General features: G+C 42.6%; 1 protein-coding gene across 1 annotated transcript in view; it reads left to right on the top strand.

Moving 5' to 3' along the window:
- Nucleotides 1-19725, top strand: part of Gldc (glycine decarboxylase) — a 76686-nt gene that overhangs the window by 23614 nt on the left and 33347 nt on the right. Inside the window, exons 4-11 of the mRNA XM_034517612.2 lie at nt 1312-1476; nt 5987-6064; nt 7440-7587; nt 7888-8084; nt 9816-9912; nt 14032-14137; nt 16403-16542; nt 17068-17148. Of these exons, the coding sequence (XP_034373503.1) occupies nt 1312-1476; nt 5987-6064; nt 7440-7587; nt 7888-8084; nt 9816-9912; nt 14032-14137; nt 16403-16542; nt 17068-17148 (1012 nt within the window). The remainder of the gene's footprint in view (nt 1-1311; nt 1477-5986; nt 6065-7439; nt 7588-7887; nt 8085-9815; nt 9913-14031; nt 14138-16402; nt 16543-17067; nt 17149-19725) is intronic.

Below are 19725 nucleotides of genomic sequence, written 5' to 3'. Positions count from 1 at the left end.
ATCTGATACCCTCACAGTGACATACATGTACATCAATGCATATGAGAAACAAAACTAATTAATTCCAAAAAAAAGTCAGCTGGAGAATAATTGAGGAAGATCCCAGCATCAACCTTTGCCCTACATACACACACACACACACACACACACACACACACACACACGCCCACACAATGCTCATACAAAATACATGTGTACAATAAGACAATTAAAATAGTAATGTAACAAAAAATAATGGGTATGGTGGTATATGCCTATAATCTTAGACCTTGAGAGGTTAAGGAGAGACAGCCAATTCAAGGTCAGCCTGATCTACCAAGTGAATGACAGGTAGCCTGAGCTACATACTGAGATTATGTGTTTAAAAAAATAATAATAAAATGTCCGGAGGCTCAGTAGTTAAGAGCACTTGTTCTAGAAGAGGACCTGGATCTGGTTACCAGCACCTACATGGTGGTTCACAATGATCTGTAACTTCAGTCTCAAGATTTTATTTCCTCTCCTGACCTCCATGGGCACTAGACACACATAGAATGCACATGCACACAAGCAGGTGAAACATTCATTCATTGACTATAAAATGAAATAAATATATCTACAAAAGAAATGTGGGGTGGGGGGGGCGTGGGGGGAGAGGAGAACAATAAGTACTGGTACCCAAAGAATGATAATTTTTTTCTATGACAATTCTGTTCTTCCCCATAAAGTAACTTAGCGGTGAAAGATTTATTTTGGCTAAGGTTTTATTTACTTATTTATTTATTGGGGGGGGGGGGTCTTTCCAGGGACCTCCCCAGCGTTCACATAGAGGTCAGAGGACAGCCTGCTAAGGCAGTTCTCACCTACCATTTGGATCTCAGGTTGAGCTCAGGTTGCCAGCTTAGTGGCAAACCCCTTAGTGGGCATCACCTGCCAAGATCACCCATGTCAGTGTCATTGGGAGGGAAGGTGAGGGAACACAGGAGGTCATGTCCTGGCAACCAGCACATGGCCTTCTTTTTCAATCCAGTAGACCTCTAACCTGCTGTATGGTGCTGTCCACCTCAGGGTGAGTCTCTGTCCACATTCTGGCTGGGTCTTCTACCTCAGTTAATCCTTTCTGGAAACTTCCACAGAGATGCACTCCGAAATATATTTCATTGATCTCCTAAGCAGGTTTAAGTCCAATCAAAGTGGTCATCTCAGTGTCTTACCAATGTGTTATATAATTCTCAAGAGATTTGGGCATTGAATTTGAAAACAAAGGGATTTCATGAGCTTCTCTGGTCAGGATTGGCATGGTTTGGACACAGTCTTCTGTTTCCCTCTCAGGGTCACCCAGTACACTCCATATCAGCCAGAGGTGTCTCAGGGGAGACTGGAGAGTTTACTCAACTACCAGACCATGGTATCTGACATCACAGGCTTGGACATGGCCAACGCCTCCCTGCTAGATGAGGCGACTGCGGCTGCGGAGGCAATGCAACTGTGCCACAGGTGAGAGGTTCTGCGGGGGAGAGCCCCTCCAGAAGAGAGGCAGCATCCTGAACTGTGGGTGGCAACACCATGCAGGATTTTATAGCTGAATATATACAGAGTTTGCCAAAAGAAAATTTTGGCAACAGTAAAGATGATTTTCTGAATATGTAGCAACCAAAAGTTGATTTAAAATAGACCACTAATGAATCTGCTGTGTTTCTGGCAGACCTTGTATTATTTGACTTCATTGGTCTTTCAAGCACATGACACGTGTACACACTTTGCATCTCTTGTGCCTACTCCATGTTACACACACCAATAAATGCTGCCTGAAATAGTTCATGTTCAAAATTATTACATGCTATGGATTACAGGAGTGGGTTTTGTTTTCATTGGTTTTGTCAGGTCTCTTTCACCATAGGCTGGCTGTGTAGTTGCAGGTGACCTTGAACTCCTGATCTCCCTGCCTCTACCTTCTAAGTCCCAAGTGTTAGGATTATGGGCATGAGCCACTATGTCCAACTAAACTGCAGTTTGCTATACATAGTCTTCTGCTCTCATACATGTTTTCATTATAAAAACAAATACTTAAGCGTTTCATACCATAGTTTCTCAGGATGTACATGTCAAATTAGCATGTCTTTGTTTTACACTATGTTAGAATGCTTGCTTTCCAAAATGTGCTGTTTGGTTCGCTGATGAATTTCATTTAAAAATGTTAGATGGATTTTGGCTTGGGGTAAAGACAATTTCAAACAATTCGTGAAAAGTTCTAGATGTATTTCTGCCATATTGTACTATTATTTATATCAAGAGGTATCTTAGTATTGACAATCATAAAGCCAAAGTAGCCATCAACAAGAAATCTGAAGATGCTTTATAAGAAAGATTTAATTCTTAAGTAAAAATAAAGGCTATCTCATTAATATGCAAATTTTCCTCAGCAGCTGGGCCAGGCATTCCAATCAATCAATAAGCAAATTTGCTTTTGTTCAAAAGGTTGTTTCAAAATAAGTGTCTTTATGTTCTACCCTCAGCAAATGTTTGATTTTTTTTTTCTTTTTTCTTTTTTTTTTTTTTTTCCGAGACAGGGTTTCTCTGTGTAGCCCTGGCTGTCCTGGAACTCACTCTGTAGACCAGCCTGGCCTCGAACTCAGAAATCCACCTGCCTCTGCCTCCCAAGTGCTGGGATTAAAGGCATGCGCCGCCACTACCAGGCGCAAATGTTGATTTCAATGTGTATTTTATATACATACGTGTGTGTGTGTGTGTGTGTGTGTGTGTGTGTGTGTGTGTATGAGGTTCTGCAGGAGAGCCCCTCCAGAAGAGAGGCACCCCTGAGTGCCAGCATCCTGAACTGTGGGTGGCAACTCCATGAGGAATTTTATAGCTGAAAAGAAAACTTTGGCAACAGTAAAGATGTGTGTGCGCGCGCGCCTTTTGTCTTAGCTAGGGTTTCTATTGCTGCTATAGAACACTATGACCGTAAACCAAGTTGGGGAGAAAACAATTTATGTGACTTATATTTCCATATTGCTGTTCATCATTGAAGGAAGTCAGGACAGGAACTGAAACAGGGCAGGAGGCAGGAGCTGTTGGAGAAGCTATGGATGGGGTGCTGTGCTGTTGACTGGCTTGCTAACCATGGCTTGCTCAGCCTGCTTTCTTATAGAACCCAGGACCACCAGCCCTGGGATGCCACCAAGTACAATGGGCTGGGCCCTCCCAGGTCAATCATTGATTAAAAAAAAAATGCCCTGCAGGCTTATCTCCAGCCAGATCTGAATTGCCATTCCCTCCTTTCAGACAGCCCTTGTTTGTGTGTCAAGGTGACCTAAGACCAGCCCGCACACTTTCTTTCTGACAAGGTTTATCTGACAAAAGTGAGTCATGAGTTGGAAAATGGTGAAAACCTGCTCTTAGACACTTTCTTGCTGTACACATGGGTAAGCTTTCTCTCTCTCTCTCTCTCTCTCTCTCTCTCTCTCTCTCTCACACACACACACACACACACACACACACACAAACACACACACACACACACGCAATGTCTGTATATAGGCTCATTATAATATGTGTTACAATCATTTTCAAGCCTCTACTTGTTTGACAGAAAACCATTGTGCAAGTTCAAAGGTGACTTATTGGACAACCATGAGATGCTATCAAGGACAGGTGTCCCTGTCTGGCTGCCACCTTTAGGGTTACATTCTATCCTCTTGCCAGGAGATGACTGTCAGGCTTCTAGCCAGGAGGACATCTGCATCTGCACTCAGGAAGAAGCAAAGGGCAGGGACCCAGGGGTGCTTCTAGCCAATTAAAGGCCTCACACAGATTTCACTCAACAGCTTTTACGTACATTTCACTGACCACGCTCTGTATGGGCATAGCCTTGCCCTTGGTATCTGGAGTATAGGAGGGGTGGGGCATGGGAGGAGCTGACATTGTTTTGGTTTTTTTTTTTTTTTTGGTTTTTGCTTCTTTGTTTGTTTTTTGGTTTTTCGAGACAGGGTTTCTCTGTGTAGCCCAGGCTGTCCTGGAACTCACTCTGTAGACCAGGCTGGCCTTGAACTCAGAAATCCGCCTGCCTCTGCCTCCCAAGTGCTGGGATTAAAGGCGTGTACCACCACCACCCGGCCAAGGAGCTGACTTTGTAATGGACACCATCAGCCACTCCTTAGGAAGAATTTTTTATATTTAGTGTTTGCCTTGTTTTCGTTCCTTTCCCCCCTCCCACCCCAAACTCCCAACTCTCCAGTTCTTGTGTAGCACATAATCCCAAGGGCCTTGGTACCCTCTGACACTTAGTTGTTTTCTCAGGCCTTGGCTTTTTTGAGATCACCTGAACTCAGCTCTTCCTGGCCTGACCTCTTAGTGCTGGCGTTTCAGGCACTCACCTCTCCTTCTGCTTTTCCTTCCTATTTCACAGTACATTTTGAACACCTCATTCTTACGTAGCTTTCTGGAATAGGACTTTGGGTTTTTTGTTGTTGTTTTGTTTTATGCACTCATGAATGTGTGTGTGTGTATGTGTATGTGTATGTGTGTATGTGTGTATGCACTTGCGCATGTGCCCACTATTCCCCTTTAAAAAAGTCACTGTAAAGTGGGGCTGGCTCTCATCTCAGCTCACTGAGTCCCTTCCAACGCTTTTCTCCCATTTGTTTCCATTCAAACTGTGGGAAGTTTTACACACAAGATAATTATTTTTTTTTTAAGTTTCGAACTTGACTTATTCCTTTATTAAATTGATATCTGTGCCAAATGTAGTTCTATACATGTATAATCCTAGCAGTCAGGAGGCTACAGCAGGAGGCTTGCTGTGAGTTCAAGGCCAGTCTGGACTGAGATCATATCCCACAAATGGCAACAAAACAAACAAAAATAAATTATATGTAATTATAAAATAATATCTGTATTTAGTAAAATAATTTTTTTTCAAACTGGATAGGATATAATTCAAAGTGAAAACATAGCATTTTCTTACTTCAAGCCTCCTGTGTTTTTTTTACAGGGATATCACAAACCATTGTGTATTTACTAGGATATAAACATTGTGTATTTACTAGGATATAAACTGTGTAGCATAAAGCACAAGTACATATACTCCATGCCCCCCCCCTTTTTTTTTTTGCTCAGATACACAGTTGGCACCTGAATTTTTATTTATTCACATCAGTCTTATTTCCTGAAACCATAGAAGGAGAGGGCTATCCCAGCGCTGGTACCCTAGTGCCCACCCAGCTCCTGGTCTTCCTGTGTGATTTCAGCCTCAGTCCTTCCCCCTGGTACTGAGTGGAAACATTTGCTTAGATCATTTCTAAGTGATCCTCTTTCTTCCGTTCTTTTTTATTTTTGTATGTGAGTAGTGTGTGTGTGTGTGTGTGTGTGTGTGTGTGTGTGTGTGTGTGTGCGCGCGCGCATCCATGATGCACACGTAGAGGCTAGAAGGTCTGGTAGTCATTCTCCCATTTCCGTTGAGGCAGGGTCTGTTTTGTTCTGGCCCAGTTGAGACTCTAAGCTAAAATACCGCTTGTGACAACAAGATATATTACTTTCCTTTTGTAGTGGTTTCAATTTCCTCTTATACTTAATATTTGTCCTTTTCTTTCTTATCATGGTGTATATTAACTGAATTGGCTTTTGTTAAATTATGTTGGAACAGGGTTGAATTTCACTGGGTTGCCGTCAGGAACTATGGGTCACTAATCGCTCAGGTCTCTCTTTACAGTATGCTTAGAGTTTTCCTCGCTGCTTGGCTGCCTTTAGAAACTCTGATTTTGGTGCTGGAGAAGTGGCTCAGTTGGTAGAGAACGTGACCGGGTTAATCCCCGGCACTACCTACAGTAGCCGTGATGGCTCGCACTTGTCATCTCATCTCTGCCCGTGGAGGCGGAGGCAGGAGGAACAGATGGTCTACAGAGTTGGAGGCCATGCTGGGATTCCTGAGGAGGGAAAGAACCCTCTCTGATATTTGGGAACGCCTTTGGAAATCTCCAAGTTTAAATGCACTTTTTCTTTTCAACAGATACAACAAGAGGAAGAAATTTTTTGTTGATCCTCGTTGCCACCCGCAAACAATAGCTGTTGTCCAGACTCGAGCCAAGTAATTGATTTAATTTGTGTTTTGAGCCAAGGGTAATAATCATGTTATCTCTACCTTGTCTCTCTTTCTCACTTCCGGTCTGATTGGAAGTGAACCTACTCTATACTGAATTTGGTGAGTCCTCCCCCTCCCCCCATCCCTAACTTTCTCCCATAGATGTTTCTGCTAAGTCCTTCGTCAGCACTGAGGGACAAGCACGCGGTGACATCATTTGCCTTTGCGCTATCCCACGCTGTTCTGTAATCTTTTAGTAAAATTTAAAATATTAAAAGCAGCTTGAGGAGGGAGGATTTCAAGTTTGTGGCTAGAATGAGCCACATAGTATGAATCTGTCCCAAAGTATAGATTAGGGAGACAGTTCATCGGTAGGACACTTGTCTCAGTTGAGGCCCTGGGTTCAATCCCCAGTACCATGAAGGAACAGAGTCAGGGGACCTGTCTTACAGTAAATAAATATAAATAAAAGACAAAATAAAGTAACTTCGGCAATGTTTTGGACAGTTGGCAAAGCAGAGCTCACACATGCGTGCCTTGGCCATGGTTTTGTGTGTGCTCTGTGCAGATGCAGTTGCTAAGGAAACCACACAACACCTAAGGACCAGTTTGAGTAGTCCTATGTGTCTTTGTATCGATTAGTCCCGTAAGCAACTGAAACATCCCCAGCCCAGCCATTCTGCATCTGCTTTCTGCTTCAGCAATGTGAGGTGTTCTGCCCCACACTGCCCTTTGGAAGGGATTGGAGTCATAGTTAGAGGGTTTTAAGAATTTAAGGAAGTACGTGCTGCCATCTGGATGTGTTTAATTTACTGTAGCTGAGCTGGAGTATCCCAGAGATGGCTCTGTTGTAGGTGCTGGATTGTTAGCTCTAGGAGGTCATGCTCCTGCCAGGAGTAGGTTCTCACAGGGAGGTGAGGACAGGGGAGTGAGGACAGAAGAAAGAGACAGAAGAGTGAAGCATGCATGTGAGTTGGTGTGGAGCACTGTTACCATAACAACGAGGCAGGTATGAGTGAGGTATAGCTGGGAGTGAGGCTGGAAGGGCACCTAGGGAGAGAATAGAAAATGAAGACAGTCTCCCTGGGGACAAGCTGCTACAGATTACATCTTCTGTCAACATCCTGACAGCATGAGTTTTATCAACACAACCCATGGTGGAAAGAGAGGGCTCACTCTGCAAAGTTATCCTCTCAGCTCTGCACATGTACCTTGGCACATGAGTATCTGCCCTAGTGAACACATCACATGCACATATACAGTCATACACACACACACACACACACACACACACACACACACACGCACGCACGCACCCATGCATGCATTCGAGCAAACACACACCATAATATAAAAGACCAATTTTCCCTTATACTTTCAGATATAGGGGGGTGCTTGTTGAGCTGAAGTTACCCCACGAAATGGATTTCAGTGGCAAAGACGTCAGTGGAGTGCTTTTCCAGTACCCAGACACTGAGGGGAAGGTGGAGGACTTCACGGAACTTGTAGAAAGAGCCCATCAGACTGGGGTAGGTAAGCCCCTTATTGAGGTTTAGGAAGCCATGTCCCATTTTCATATCTGTCTGTCTTTTGGTACGGTTTAATCACTTTATAATTATCATGTGGAATGATGACATCCTCTTCCCCCACACCTTCCTCTTCATTAGTGGTACTCACCCAACCCTGGCACTCAGTAGGCACCGAGTAACTGTTCTATGCATGAAAGCACAAGCAAATGGAATTTGCAGCCAGTCTGTCTGCAGTAGAGATAACTCCTGTGTACTCAGGATAAGGTGATAACCTTGACCTCTTCTCCATTTCCTCCCCAGAGCCTGACCTGCTGTGCTACTGACCTTTTAGCTCTGTGTATTTTGAGGCCACCTGGAGAGTTTGGAGTGGACATTGCCCTGGGCAACTCTCAGAGATTTGGAGTGCCACTGGGCTATGGGGGACCACATGCAGCCTTTTTTGCTGTCAAAGAAAGCCTAGTGAGGATGATGCCTGGAAGGATGGTGGGGGTGACAAGGTAACCTTCATACCCCCTTACTGTGATCACGACCTTCCCTGTTCCTTTTCTCTCGTTCATAAAGATGCGTTTTCATTTTGTGTATGTGCATGTGACTGTAGACCGTGTGTGCCTAGGAACCCAAGGAGACCAGAAGAGGGCACTGGATCCTCTGCAGCTGGAGCTACAGACAGATGAGATCTGCCCAGTGTGGGTGCTGGGAAATGAATGCAGGTCCTCTTGAGGAGCAGCAAGTGCTCAACATCTGAGCTTCCTCCCCCACCCCTTCTCCTCCCCCTCCCTTCCCCTTCCCTCCCCTACTCTTTTTCTCTGATGTTGCTCTAAATTTAATTGGTCCATGTCAAGTAGATTAAAAACAAATGTAATACAAATTAAGAAGAGGGAATCCCTCTGGGCTATGTACTGTACACCATTATTCAGACTGCATGTAAAGGCGTGTGCATCCTTTGTAAGGTATTAGTGGAGTCATGTACTGGCAGTAGCTTGATAGATGTCTGGAGAGACCTGCATATTTTAAGTGCATTGTGCCCAACCAGTTTTTGTCCTAAATATAACATTGTGGAAGGAAGAACTCACTTTTGCACAAAAACCACAGATTTAGTGTGACCCAATAGGGTTCTGGAGTTTCCTGCCACGTGGCTTTTAGTCTCAATGGCTTCTCTCTGACTGGTGCTTCTTAAGTTAAGAATTTAGAGGAATTCCAGGATTTTTACTAGGGAAATATCTCAATTTTATCATAGTCCTCCAAAACTATATATATATATATATATAATACATACATACATATGTATATATTTATCATAGCCTGTATATCTATCTAAATAAATTATAAATATACCTACATATGTATGTATATATACACACACAAACACACACATGCACACACACACACATATATACATATATATATATATATATATATATATAGTTTGGGGGACTATGATAAATATAAATATAGTTTATGAAGATATATACAGATTATTATAAATACATATATATACAGTTTAGACTTCTGTATTTGTATCTATGTATAAATATGTGCCTGTAAATATATATATATTAGTTACATTAATGAGGGAGAATTTTTACAAGGTAAGTAGTGAGACTGTTAGCATTCCTTTCAGGTTCCGTCCAGTCTCTTCAAGCCTCCAGTGAAGAAACACTATTTCCTCAGGTCATCACCCTTCTGCTTTATAAGCCATGAAGACTGGAGTGACATATAATCCTTTGTCCCCAACATCCTGTGAGGCAGAGTGATTCCTGGGAAATCTCCTTATATATAAAGATATATAAGGCTTTATCTTATATATCTCAGTGCCTCAAAGTCCAAATTAACAACCTATTGTGCTATTAGAAGGGGGCCACTTGGGAGTTGGTTTGTATGAACTTTACCCACACAAACCCACTGCATTCTCTTCAACTGGAAAAGAAGCCCATATACAGCAGCAGTTCTCAACCTTCCTAATGCCTTTAAGTACAACCTTTAGTACAGTTCCTCATGTGGTGGTGACCCCCCCAACCATAAAATTATCTCTGCTACTTTATAACTGTAATTTTGCTACCGTTATAGGTCATAATATAAATGTAAATATGCACGAAATCTGATATTCGACCTTGTGAAAGGGACATTTACCTCAAAGGGGTTGTGACCCACAAGTTGAGAACTGCTGTTCTAAGGCAATCCTGGTGCTTTGATGATCTGTGCTGACTGGATGTGTTGTCTTGATCCAGGGATGCCACAGGGAAAGAAGTGTATCGCCTTGCTCTTCAGACCAGAGAACAACACATCCGGAGAGACAAAGCCACCAGCAACATCTGCACCGCTCAGGTAGGTGTCATAGCCAACCTCCTGCAGAATGCTGTGAGGAGCTCACGCACTCTCTCACTTCCTCACTCAGCAGTCGCCACCTGCTGGCGAGCATGTACACTACAGACAGAGAAGCCTGGTCTTGAATCGCAGTATTTGTCACGTGGTCTTGTATCTCACTGTCTTTCTATGTTACGCAGTCTTGTTTCGCATTGCATTTCTATGCCATGACATTGCCGAGGCATTCATTTTGGCATTAGTAACAAACCAATAAAAAGTACAACACTGGGGCCAGAGAGATGGCTCAGTAGTTAAGAGTGTTTGCTGCTTCTCCAGAGGATCCAAGCTGGGCCCTCTTCTGACCTCTGAGTATACCTAACACATGTGACATGCATTCACATCACACACACACACACACACACACAAACACACCTATACATAAATAAAAATAAATCTTAAGAAAATACATTATTTGTGTTTATTTTGCCTAAAATCACACCTTTGACATCTTGAACTGATTAAGTTCAGAGAAAGGATAATTTCCACATGCTTTGAGTGTACTTACTATGAAGTTTGGGCCTCATGGTCTCTCGAATTCTTAGCTATGGGCAATCCATATGGGAGGAAGTGTGATATTGAGCTACAATGGAAGATCTCCAAGAAGTAGGTCAGGAGGACAGAGGTGATGGGCTAGAGGGGCAGTACCAGACTGGCATCTTCTGGCAGTCATGAAACATTTTGGGGAGAGTCATGAAAAGTGTTTTTGAAATTGACAAAATAAAGGTAGCAGTTCTGGGGCTTCTGAACTCCTTCAGTTGCTTCAGGATTTGAGTTGGGTTCTAGAAACTTAGCCAAGGCCTGGCATGAGTGGTGCGCGCACGCACACGCACGCACACACACACACACACACAGAACATCAAAAATGGGCAAAGCCAGGCTTGGTGGTGTATGCCTTTAATCCCAGCACTCAGGAGGCAGGAGAAAGGGGCAGGAGGGTCTCTGATTCTCTGAAAGAGTAGCCAGTGTTCTTGACTACTGAGCCATCTCTCCAGCACCTATCCTGTTTGTTTGTTTTTTAATGTAGGTATATATATGAACATGTGTGTGAGTGTAGGTGCGTGTGTGTCATGACACACGTGTGGAGGTTGGAGGACAGCTTGCACGAGTCAGTTCTCTTCTTCCACTGAGAAGTTGAGCTCAAAGTCAGGTCATCAAGCTAACAAGCTCTTCTCCCACCTGCTGAGCCGTCTTGCTGGTCCTTTTATTTCAATGTTTGAAAATCATTTTCCAAGTGCAGCGGGGCTGTGTACAATGAACAGTTATGTGGCTGCTTCTTCATTTACTCTTGCTTATGTATAGCTCATGTCATCGTTTTTCTGTATATTTTACAGCAGTTATGGAAATGATGTTTATAAAAAACCTGAAAGAAAATCATGTTTGCCTTGGGGATGGTAGCAGTCTGTCTTCCCTGGTTTTTATCTTTTCATTTTGTGGATTGTCTACTTCTTTATTCATTGTTCCTTTTCCTTACATGTGCTGTAAGCAGTTGGTGGCTCATGGTCCTCCAGTGCCTTTGTCTTTGCAAAGCACACAGTCGCCCTTCTGCTCTTCTGCCAAGATGCAGCTGACTTTTCCTGGGCTCTATCCTTTGCCCTGAATTTGGATATCCATCTGCTGCTGCTTCTGTCAGCTGTTGCTTGGTCTTCTTGGTCCTGAGTGTGGTTCACCATGAACTTCTTAGATTTGCATCATTGATGGAGCATGGCTACTTCTTTCTTTTAATCTCTGAAAGTCAGTTAATGGATTATATTTCAAAATCTCTCTATGAACTTGTAACCTAACTGATATCAAAATTATCACCATGTTTTGAGCCTCCTTTCTTTTTGTTTGAAACAGGGCTTCATTGTATCCCAGGCATCCCTCAAGCCACTATATAACTAAGGATACTCTTAAATTTCTCATCTTTCCAGCCTCTAGCACTTGGGAGGTAGAGGCAGGAGGATCATGATTTCAAAGACACCCTGGGCAGCATAATAAGACCAATATCCCCAAAGAAAAATAATAGAGATTTATTTTCACTATATAAAATGATATATCTGCTATACAAGATGCAGAAGACTAGGCCAGTGGTTCTCAACCTTCCCAAAATTGCAACCCTTTAATACAGTTCCTCATGTTGTAGTGACCCCCAACCACCAAGTTATTCTCATTGCTACTTTATAAATGCAATTTTGCTACTGTTATGAATTGTAATATAAATATTTGTGTTTTCTGATCTTATGCAATCCCTATGTAAGAGTCCTTTGACCTCCCCCTCTCCAAAGGTGTCTACTGGTGTAGGCAAAGAATAGACAAAGTCAGAGGCCAGAGGATTGGATCTAAAACAATGAATTTTCAGTCTGATCAGAATGTGCATGTATACTCAAAGCTTTTTAAAAAGGAAATGGGAAAGAAATTAAAAAAAAAAATCTCCCTGAGAGCCAGGTGTGGAGGTACATGCCTGAAATCTCTGCAGTAGGGAGACGGAGGCAGAAGGATTTGAATTCAAGGCCAACCTGAGGCAAACAGCAAGACCCCGTTAACAATAATAAAAAGTAGTGCAGACGAGATGGCTCAGTGGGTAGAGGTCTCTGCATATAGGCCTCATGACCAAGTTCCAGCTATACAGCCCACAAATGTAATGACAGACAACTAGCTCCCAAGAATTGTCATCTTACTTCTGCATTCTCTCTCTCTCTCTCTCTCTCTCTCTCTCTCTCTCTCTCTCTCTCTCTCTCTCTCTCTCTCTCTCTCTCTGTCACACACACACACACACACACACACACACACACACACACACACACACACCACATGTAAATATATTTAATTTAAAAAATTGCAGAGTCTGTGCCAGGTGTGGTGGCATATGCCTTCAATTCCAACACTCAGGAGGCAGAGGTTGTCAGGTCTCTGTGAGTCTGAGGGCAGCTTGGTCTACATAGTGACTTCAAGGTCAGCTAGGCCTGTATAGAGAGTTTCTGTCTCAAACAAAACACACAAAGAAATAAATAAATTACAGGGTCTGGGAAGATGACTCTGTGTTAAGATCTCTTATTGATCTTGTAAAGGACCTGGGTTCAGTTCTTAGCATCTATGTGATGGCTCATAACTGCCTACAATTTCAGATATGAGGCATCTGATTCCTTTTTTTGACCCCCTTGGGTTCTTGCATGCATGTGGTGCACATACACACACTCAGGCATATATGTGTATAAAATTAAATGAATGAATACTTTAAAATTACATTTATTTAGTGAACTGGTTCTTAACCTGTGGGTCATGACCCTTTGGGAGTCACATCAGATATCCTACATCTCAGATATTTATATCACAATTCATACCAGTAGCAAAATTACAGATATGAAGTAACAATAAAATAATTTTATGGCTAAGGTCACCACATGAGGACCTGTATTAAAGGGTCACAGGGTTAGGTTGAGAAGCACTGCTGTAGTGTATCTGTCTGAGTTTGGGCACACAAATGTCATGGTGCTTGTGTGGAGGTCAGGGGACAACCCCAGGTATCAGATGTTGTATTTCTGGTTTTGGCTTTATGTGGGTTCTGGGGGGCCTGACACAGGCCCTTTTTCACTTCTGGGTAAGTACCTTAGCCACTGAGCCATCTCTCCAGGACTCACTGATCTGTCAGTTACTGAAGTTTGATCTCTTGTGCTTTAGTCTCAGAAGAATTAAATCTCTGAGTTTTTGAGTGTTTGAGCATTGCTTGCTGTTTTGATTCTTGAAGAAATGTTAATTGTGTATAAAATCTCAGATCTCATTTTCCCCACTGAGGTCTTTATTGCTCTGTCTTCCAACAGTAGATACTGCTCGTTGGTGCTGATAGCAGCCTGCTTTCCCTTATGATGGGATGATGACATGATTCCATTGTACCAATGTGACCCCCTTTATAAGGGTTGGTATAGAGACTTAAGCACTATTCTCCCTCAGGCTATATAAGTAGTTACAGAGAATGTAGGAAATTAAATTATTTTTGGCTCATTTTTCTTCAGCTTGGGCATCTTAAGTCCGTAGTTCCATCCTCCCACCACCTGTCTTCCAACACATGGTTGATTCTGTAAATGTACTTTTCTTTTTTTTCAGGCCCTTTTAGCCAACATGGCTGCCATGTTTGCCATTTACCATGGATCCCACGGGCTGAAGCACATTGCCAAAAGGGTTCATAATGCTACTTTGATTTTGTCTGAAGGTGAGTGGGTTATGTTCCCAGCATAACAAGACCAATACATGTGTCTAAGGACACGAAGTTTTCGGGTGTGCTCAGCACTGAATACAAACTAATGGTCAAAAAGAAACAGGACAGTATTTTCAGTATCCATGACAGGGTGACAGACAGACTACTGTTTTTTCTTTTTGTTTTGTTCTTGCCTTCCTTCCTTCTTTCCTTCCTTCTTTCCTTCCTTCCTTCCTTCCTTCCTTCCTTCCTTCCTTCCTTTTTAAAGACATCATCTCACTATGCAGCCCTAGCTGGGCTGCAACTCACTATGTAAAAAACTGGCTTTGGACTCACTAGATTTACTCCTGTCTCTGCCTCCTGAGTACTGGGACCAAAGTCATGTGTCACCCCACTCAATGAGTGTTGATATTTTTATCTAGTTTTATTTTTTTAATATTTATTTATTTTATATGTGCGAGTACACTGTCAATGTCTTCAGACACCCCAGAAGATCCCATTACATGGGATCCCATTACAGATGGTTGTGAGCCACCATGTGGTTGCTAGGAATTGACCCCAGGACCTCTGGAGGAGCAGTCAGTGCTCTTAACCACTGAGCCATCTCTCCAGCCCACAAGTGTTGATATTTGTAATAGATGAAGTTCTTAATCTTTCACACCCCAAATCCGAAAGGAGGATAAACATTTTTATGAGAAAATGGTCAAAAGTCATTCTACAAACAAATGACCAGTGGACCCATAAAATCTCAACCTCATTATTAATCCACAAACTATTTTAATTTTTGTTGTCATTGTTGTCTTGACAAAGGTGGCCTCAAATTTACGGTGTGGCTGAAGAGAACCTTAAACTCTCGATCCCCTGTTCTTGCTTGCCAAGCAATTAGATTATAGACATGTGCCACCACGCACACTGTTTTATTACTTTTAATTTTTAGTTTTTGTGTGGTTCTGGGCCCGAGGCCCAGAGCTCTCTGCATGTCTACCAGAGTTAGGCTCTCGGCACTTGGCCTTTTACTTTGGTAAGGATTAAGAAATGGCAGTACCCTATCGTGGTAGCTTTTATGGATGACAGTTAAACATGTCTGAAAAAATTTTAAATTGATTCAGGAAGATGACCTCACAAACACGAGGCCTTGAATTTAGATCTTCAGACCCCACTTAAGAAGCTGGGATGTGGCTCAGATTTCAGTACACAGCTGTAATCCCAGGGGTAGAGAGGTATTGATTAACAGTTCCTGGTAGTTTAGCTGAGTTGGTGTGCTCCAGATTTGCTCTGACCCTGTGTCAAGAAAGAAAGAAAGAAAGAAAGAAAGAAAGAAAGAAAGAAAGAGAAAAGAGAGAGAGATTGAAGAAGCTACTCAGTGTTGACCTTTGACCTCCCCATGCATACAGATTATACACACAGAGAAAGGCAGTTGACTAACAACTTCTAGCTGCTAAAACAACAAAACCCAACTTAACTGTGCCTACAATGTATCGAGCTACACTGCTATTAGGTGTATATCTAAAGGAGATAACCTGATAAATGTGAAAGCGTTATCATCCATTGAAACCTCATTTACAGTAAATAGTCCAGCCTTGGGCTATTATTGGAAGCACATAAAATACTCAACAATACACAATTACATTATGTTGTATCTATTCAGCTATTGAAAATAATTATGTGGGAACTGATCTATAGACAAGCAAAGATGAGACCTTATATAGTGGCTCATGTCTGCAATCATAGTTAAGGTAAATTGCGGCAGTAAGATGGTCATAAGTTATAGTGAGCTCCAAGATAGCCAAGGGTACATAAGAAGAGCCAGATTTTTTTAAAAAGGTGTTTATGATGAGTTCCAGACCGCTGTGAAATTTGGTATAATCCTCCTGTCTCATCTTCCCAATTTATAGGGTTCTAGGCATAATGTTCTTTTTTTAAAAGAATAATCACACACACACACACACACATGCACACACAGACACATATACACGCACACACAGAGATGTATACACAGACACACAGAGACAGACACAGAGACTCATGCATACACACACCCACCCACACACAATGAGATTGCACCTATTTCTAATATGTACATCAAAACATAGGTCTTGATTTCTGTTTGGTCTTCTGGTGACTTTTCCTCCTGTTTGGTATGTATTTCATGATTTTTCTCTAGCATAGCCTTCATCGTTGGCCAGTAAACAACCCTCAGTGGTCACCTTGATGTCTGTGATGCTAGTGGCTGTTGCGCAGAGCTCGGTCTGAGACGATTATCTTCCCGGTCTTGCCTAGGTCTCAAGCGAGCAGGACACCAACTCCAGCACGACCTGTTCTTTGACACTTTGAAGGTTCAGTGTGGCTGCTCAGTGCAGGAGGTGTTGGGCAGAGCAGCTCAGAGGCAAATCAACTTCCGACTCTTCGATGACGGCACAGTGAGTCAGACGCTCGGCATTTTTACCAGTTCTTTGTGACTCTGCAAGTTCTCTCATGAAAAGCCTTCCGTTTGCTTAACAAACATTGGCATCCAGAGTCTCTTTTTTTTTGTAAACAGTTTTAAATTTCTAGCTTGTTCTACTGTCATCTTTTCGAAGAAGCATAAATTGTCCTCAGCTTTTCTTTGTCTTTGTACGTGGGACTGTTTGTTCATGATTAAGGGTCTCAGTCAAGTAACAAAGAGGATTTGGGGGATGAAGAAGCTAACCATGTTTAGTGCCTATGGGAGCAGCCTGAAGTTCACTGGCTTGTTAGGTGTCCACCGTTTACAAAATCAAAGCTTGTCAAGTCTGAGACTGGTCCAGTCCCTTTCCCTGAAAGATGAGCTTGGACTTCAGGGTTCCCTGATGTTCTAGAGCAGATGAGGAGTTTGATCAGAACCTTCTCCCTTTTGGTGTCTTGGATGTTTTTCCTCCTGGGATCTGGAGTTTGGAGTGACTTCCGTTTGGTTTTTGTTTCCGTAGCTCGGCGTTTCTTTGGATGAAACAGTCACTGAGAAAGACCTGGATGATTTACTGTGGGTCTTTGGCTGTGAGTCGTCCGCAGTAAGTAAAGACAGGTTGTCTCCATCATGGTTATCACATTTGGTGTCCAGAATGGCTCTGCTCTCAAGTGGGGCAACGGCCATCCTGCTGTTCAAATTATGGCACTGCCTGTCTGTCCCTTGTCCCTGTGACTGCTGATAGCTAAAAGTCCCTATTAACAGACCCTAGCCAGGCCTGCGGCATCCAGGCTAGGTGGGTTATTAGTGGTGCCGAACCCCGGCTTTAATACAAAGATTTGTGGCATCGCATCTCGGTTTCTGTCAATTCTGGGAAAGTTATGACACTCATTCATTTAATAAGTAATTCTCAAGGATGTAATATGTGTCAGGTATTGTATGCCCTGAGGTTATGGTGGCAAATTGGGCATGGTTCATGCCTCTACTATGTAAGTATGCAGTCCAGTGAGGAGCCAGACAAATAATCTCAGTGTGGTCTGCGAGGAAATGGTGAGCAGAATGGGTCAGTGGGTCAGCTTCTTACCAGGGCTTGGGTCAGTTCCCTACGAAGATAGAAACACGAGCATGAGTTATGATACACCAGGATGGTGTGAGAGAGGAGAAGAGTGGGCTCAGATATATATTCTATCATGATGTGTGTGTGTGTGTGTGTGTGTGTGTGAGAGAGAGAGAGAGAGAGAGAGAGAGAGAGAGAGAGAGAGAGAGAGATATTCCTGTGACACTGAAGCAGTTCTGTGTGACTCAGTGGGTTTCCACAACAGCGAACTATCAGTGATAAGCAAGGCTCAGGGTTACCATCCCATAGGATGGAACTGAAGAGATGTGAGCGGCTCTAGACCCAGTGCAGGGTCTAACCAGAGCACTCTGCACTCCTTGTTGCATGGACATTCCTTCAGTGAATATTTGTTTACTGGGTCAGTGAAAGAAAGCTTTTACTGTAGAAGTTGAAATACCTTTCAGAGTACTGAGTGACGATCTTCGGTTGTCTGGACTTTTATTCAGCGTTTATTCAGCTCCACTACCAAGAAGTTTCACAATGGTCTCCCAATGTTGAATTTTATTAAGTAAATAGGACCACGTAAACTGCTTTCCTGTAGAACACCAAACTGAGTTTCCTCAAGACTCTTGGTCTGTATGCACTTGAGGGGCGTTTCTTAGAGCCATTAATATGACTCAAGATAGCTGTGTTTTTCCATATGTTTTCTGCTGTTGTGATAAAACACTGTGACCAAACACAACATCGGGGCAGGAAATTTACAGTAGTCATTGGGAGAAGGCAGAGCAGGAACTCAGGTGTAGACCAAGGAGATTCACTGCTTATTATCAGCTTGCTTTCTCACGCAACCCAGGCCCACTTGCCCAGACTGGCAACAGCATACCCCATCCTTCTGCATCAATCCTCAATCAAGAAAATGCCCCACAGACTTGCCAATCCGATGGAGGAAGCTCCTAAGTTCAGATTCCCTCTTCCCAGGTGACTTTAGTTTGGGTCAAGTTCACAAAAGCAAACCAAGGACACCATGCTATTAGTGTAGGGAGGGATGAGGAACAGGCCATGTATTAAATTAGATGTTCTAAATATAAAATCCTTATGATTTGCATACATTTTTTTTCCATTATTGGGGCAGCTTCTTGGCTCACTTGATAATATCACTGATGAATAGATGTTTTTAGTTTTGTTTATTTATTTTGTGCTAGTGATTGAACACACACATACACACAACACACCCCCCAGCAAGTAAGCACTTGACTACTAAGATATACCCTAGAATTGACAGCTCTCAGTTGTTTGTTTGTTTGCTTTTTGTTGTCTTTTTGGTCGTGTGTGCTAGGTTTTAACTCAGGCCTTTTTTGTGCCAAGAAACTTATCTGGTCCTGAGTTACACCCACAACTCAAATGTTCTTATTTATTTGTTTAATTTGGGTTTGTTTGTTTGTTTGTTTGTTTTAAATCAAGGTCTAGTGTAGCCAAGGGTTTAACAACTTTTTTTTTTTTTTATTTTACATGTATAAGTGTTTTAACACATGAATGTATGTGGTGAGAAGAGGGTGTCTAATTTCCTGGAACTGGAGTTACACAATGTTGTGGGCCAGTACATGGGTGCTGGAACTGAACTTGGGTCCTCTGAAAGAGCAGCTAGTGATCTTAACCACTGAGCCATCTCTCCAGCCCTATAAAGATGGAACTTTTATCTTCTTGTCTCTACCTCCCTAGCACCAGGATTGCAGGCGTGTGTCACAGGTCACACATTCAATCTGTGCTGGTCTGTGCATAAAACTCATGTGTATCTCAGAAGCACTCAACCAACTACTACATCCTCAGCCCCTCAAATGTTTTTTATTTTAATGAAATGCAAATCTGCGAGGGTCTCACAGCAGCAGAGAGATGAGCCAAGGGAAGCAAGAAGGGAAGCAAGTTTGGCTCAACGCAACTCAGTAGCCAGTGTTGGTTCAACTTCGGAGTCTGACCCAGAGTGATTTATTTTAGGCCAGTGTTTCTCAACTCTCTTAATGCTGCGACAGTTCCTTGTGTTGTGGTGACCCCCCACCTCCAAGCATAAAATTATTCTGGTTGCTACTTCATAACAGTAATTTTGCTACTGTTATGAATCTTAATGTA

This window comes from Arvicanthis niloticus, chromosome 1 (genome assembly GCF_011762505.2).
Source record: "Arvicanthis niloticus isolate mArvNil1 chromosome 1, mArvNil1.pat.X, whole genome shotgun sequence".
Lineage (NCBI taxonomy): Eukaryota > Metazoa > Chordata > Mammalia > Rodentia > Muridae > Arvicanthis > Arvicanthis niloticus.
Note: the sequence above shows the minus strand (reverse complement) of the source record. Positions and strands in the feature narration are given on the sequence as shown.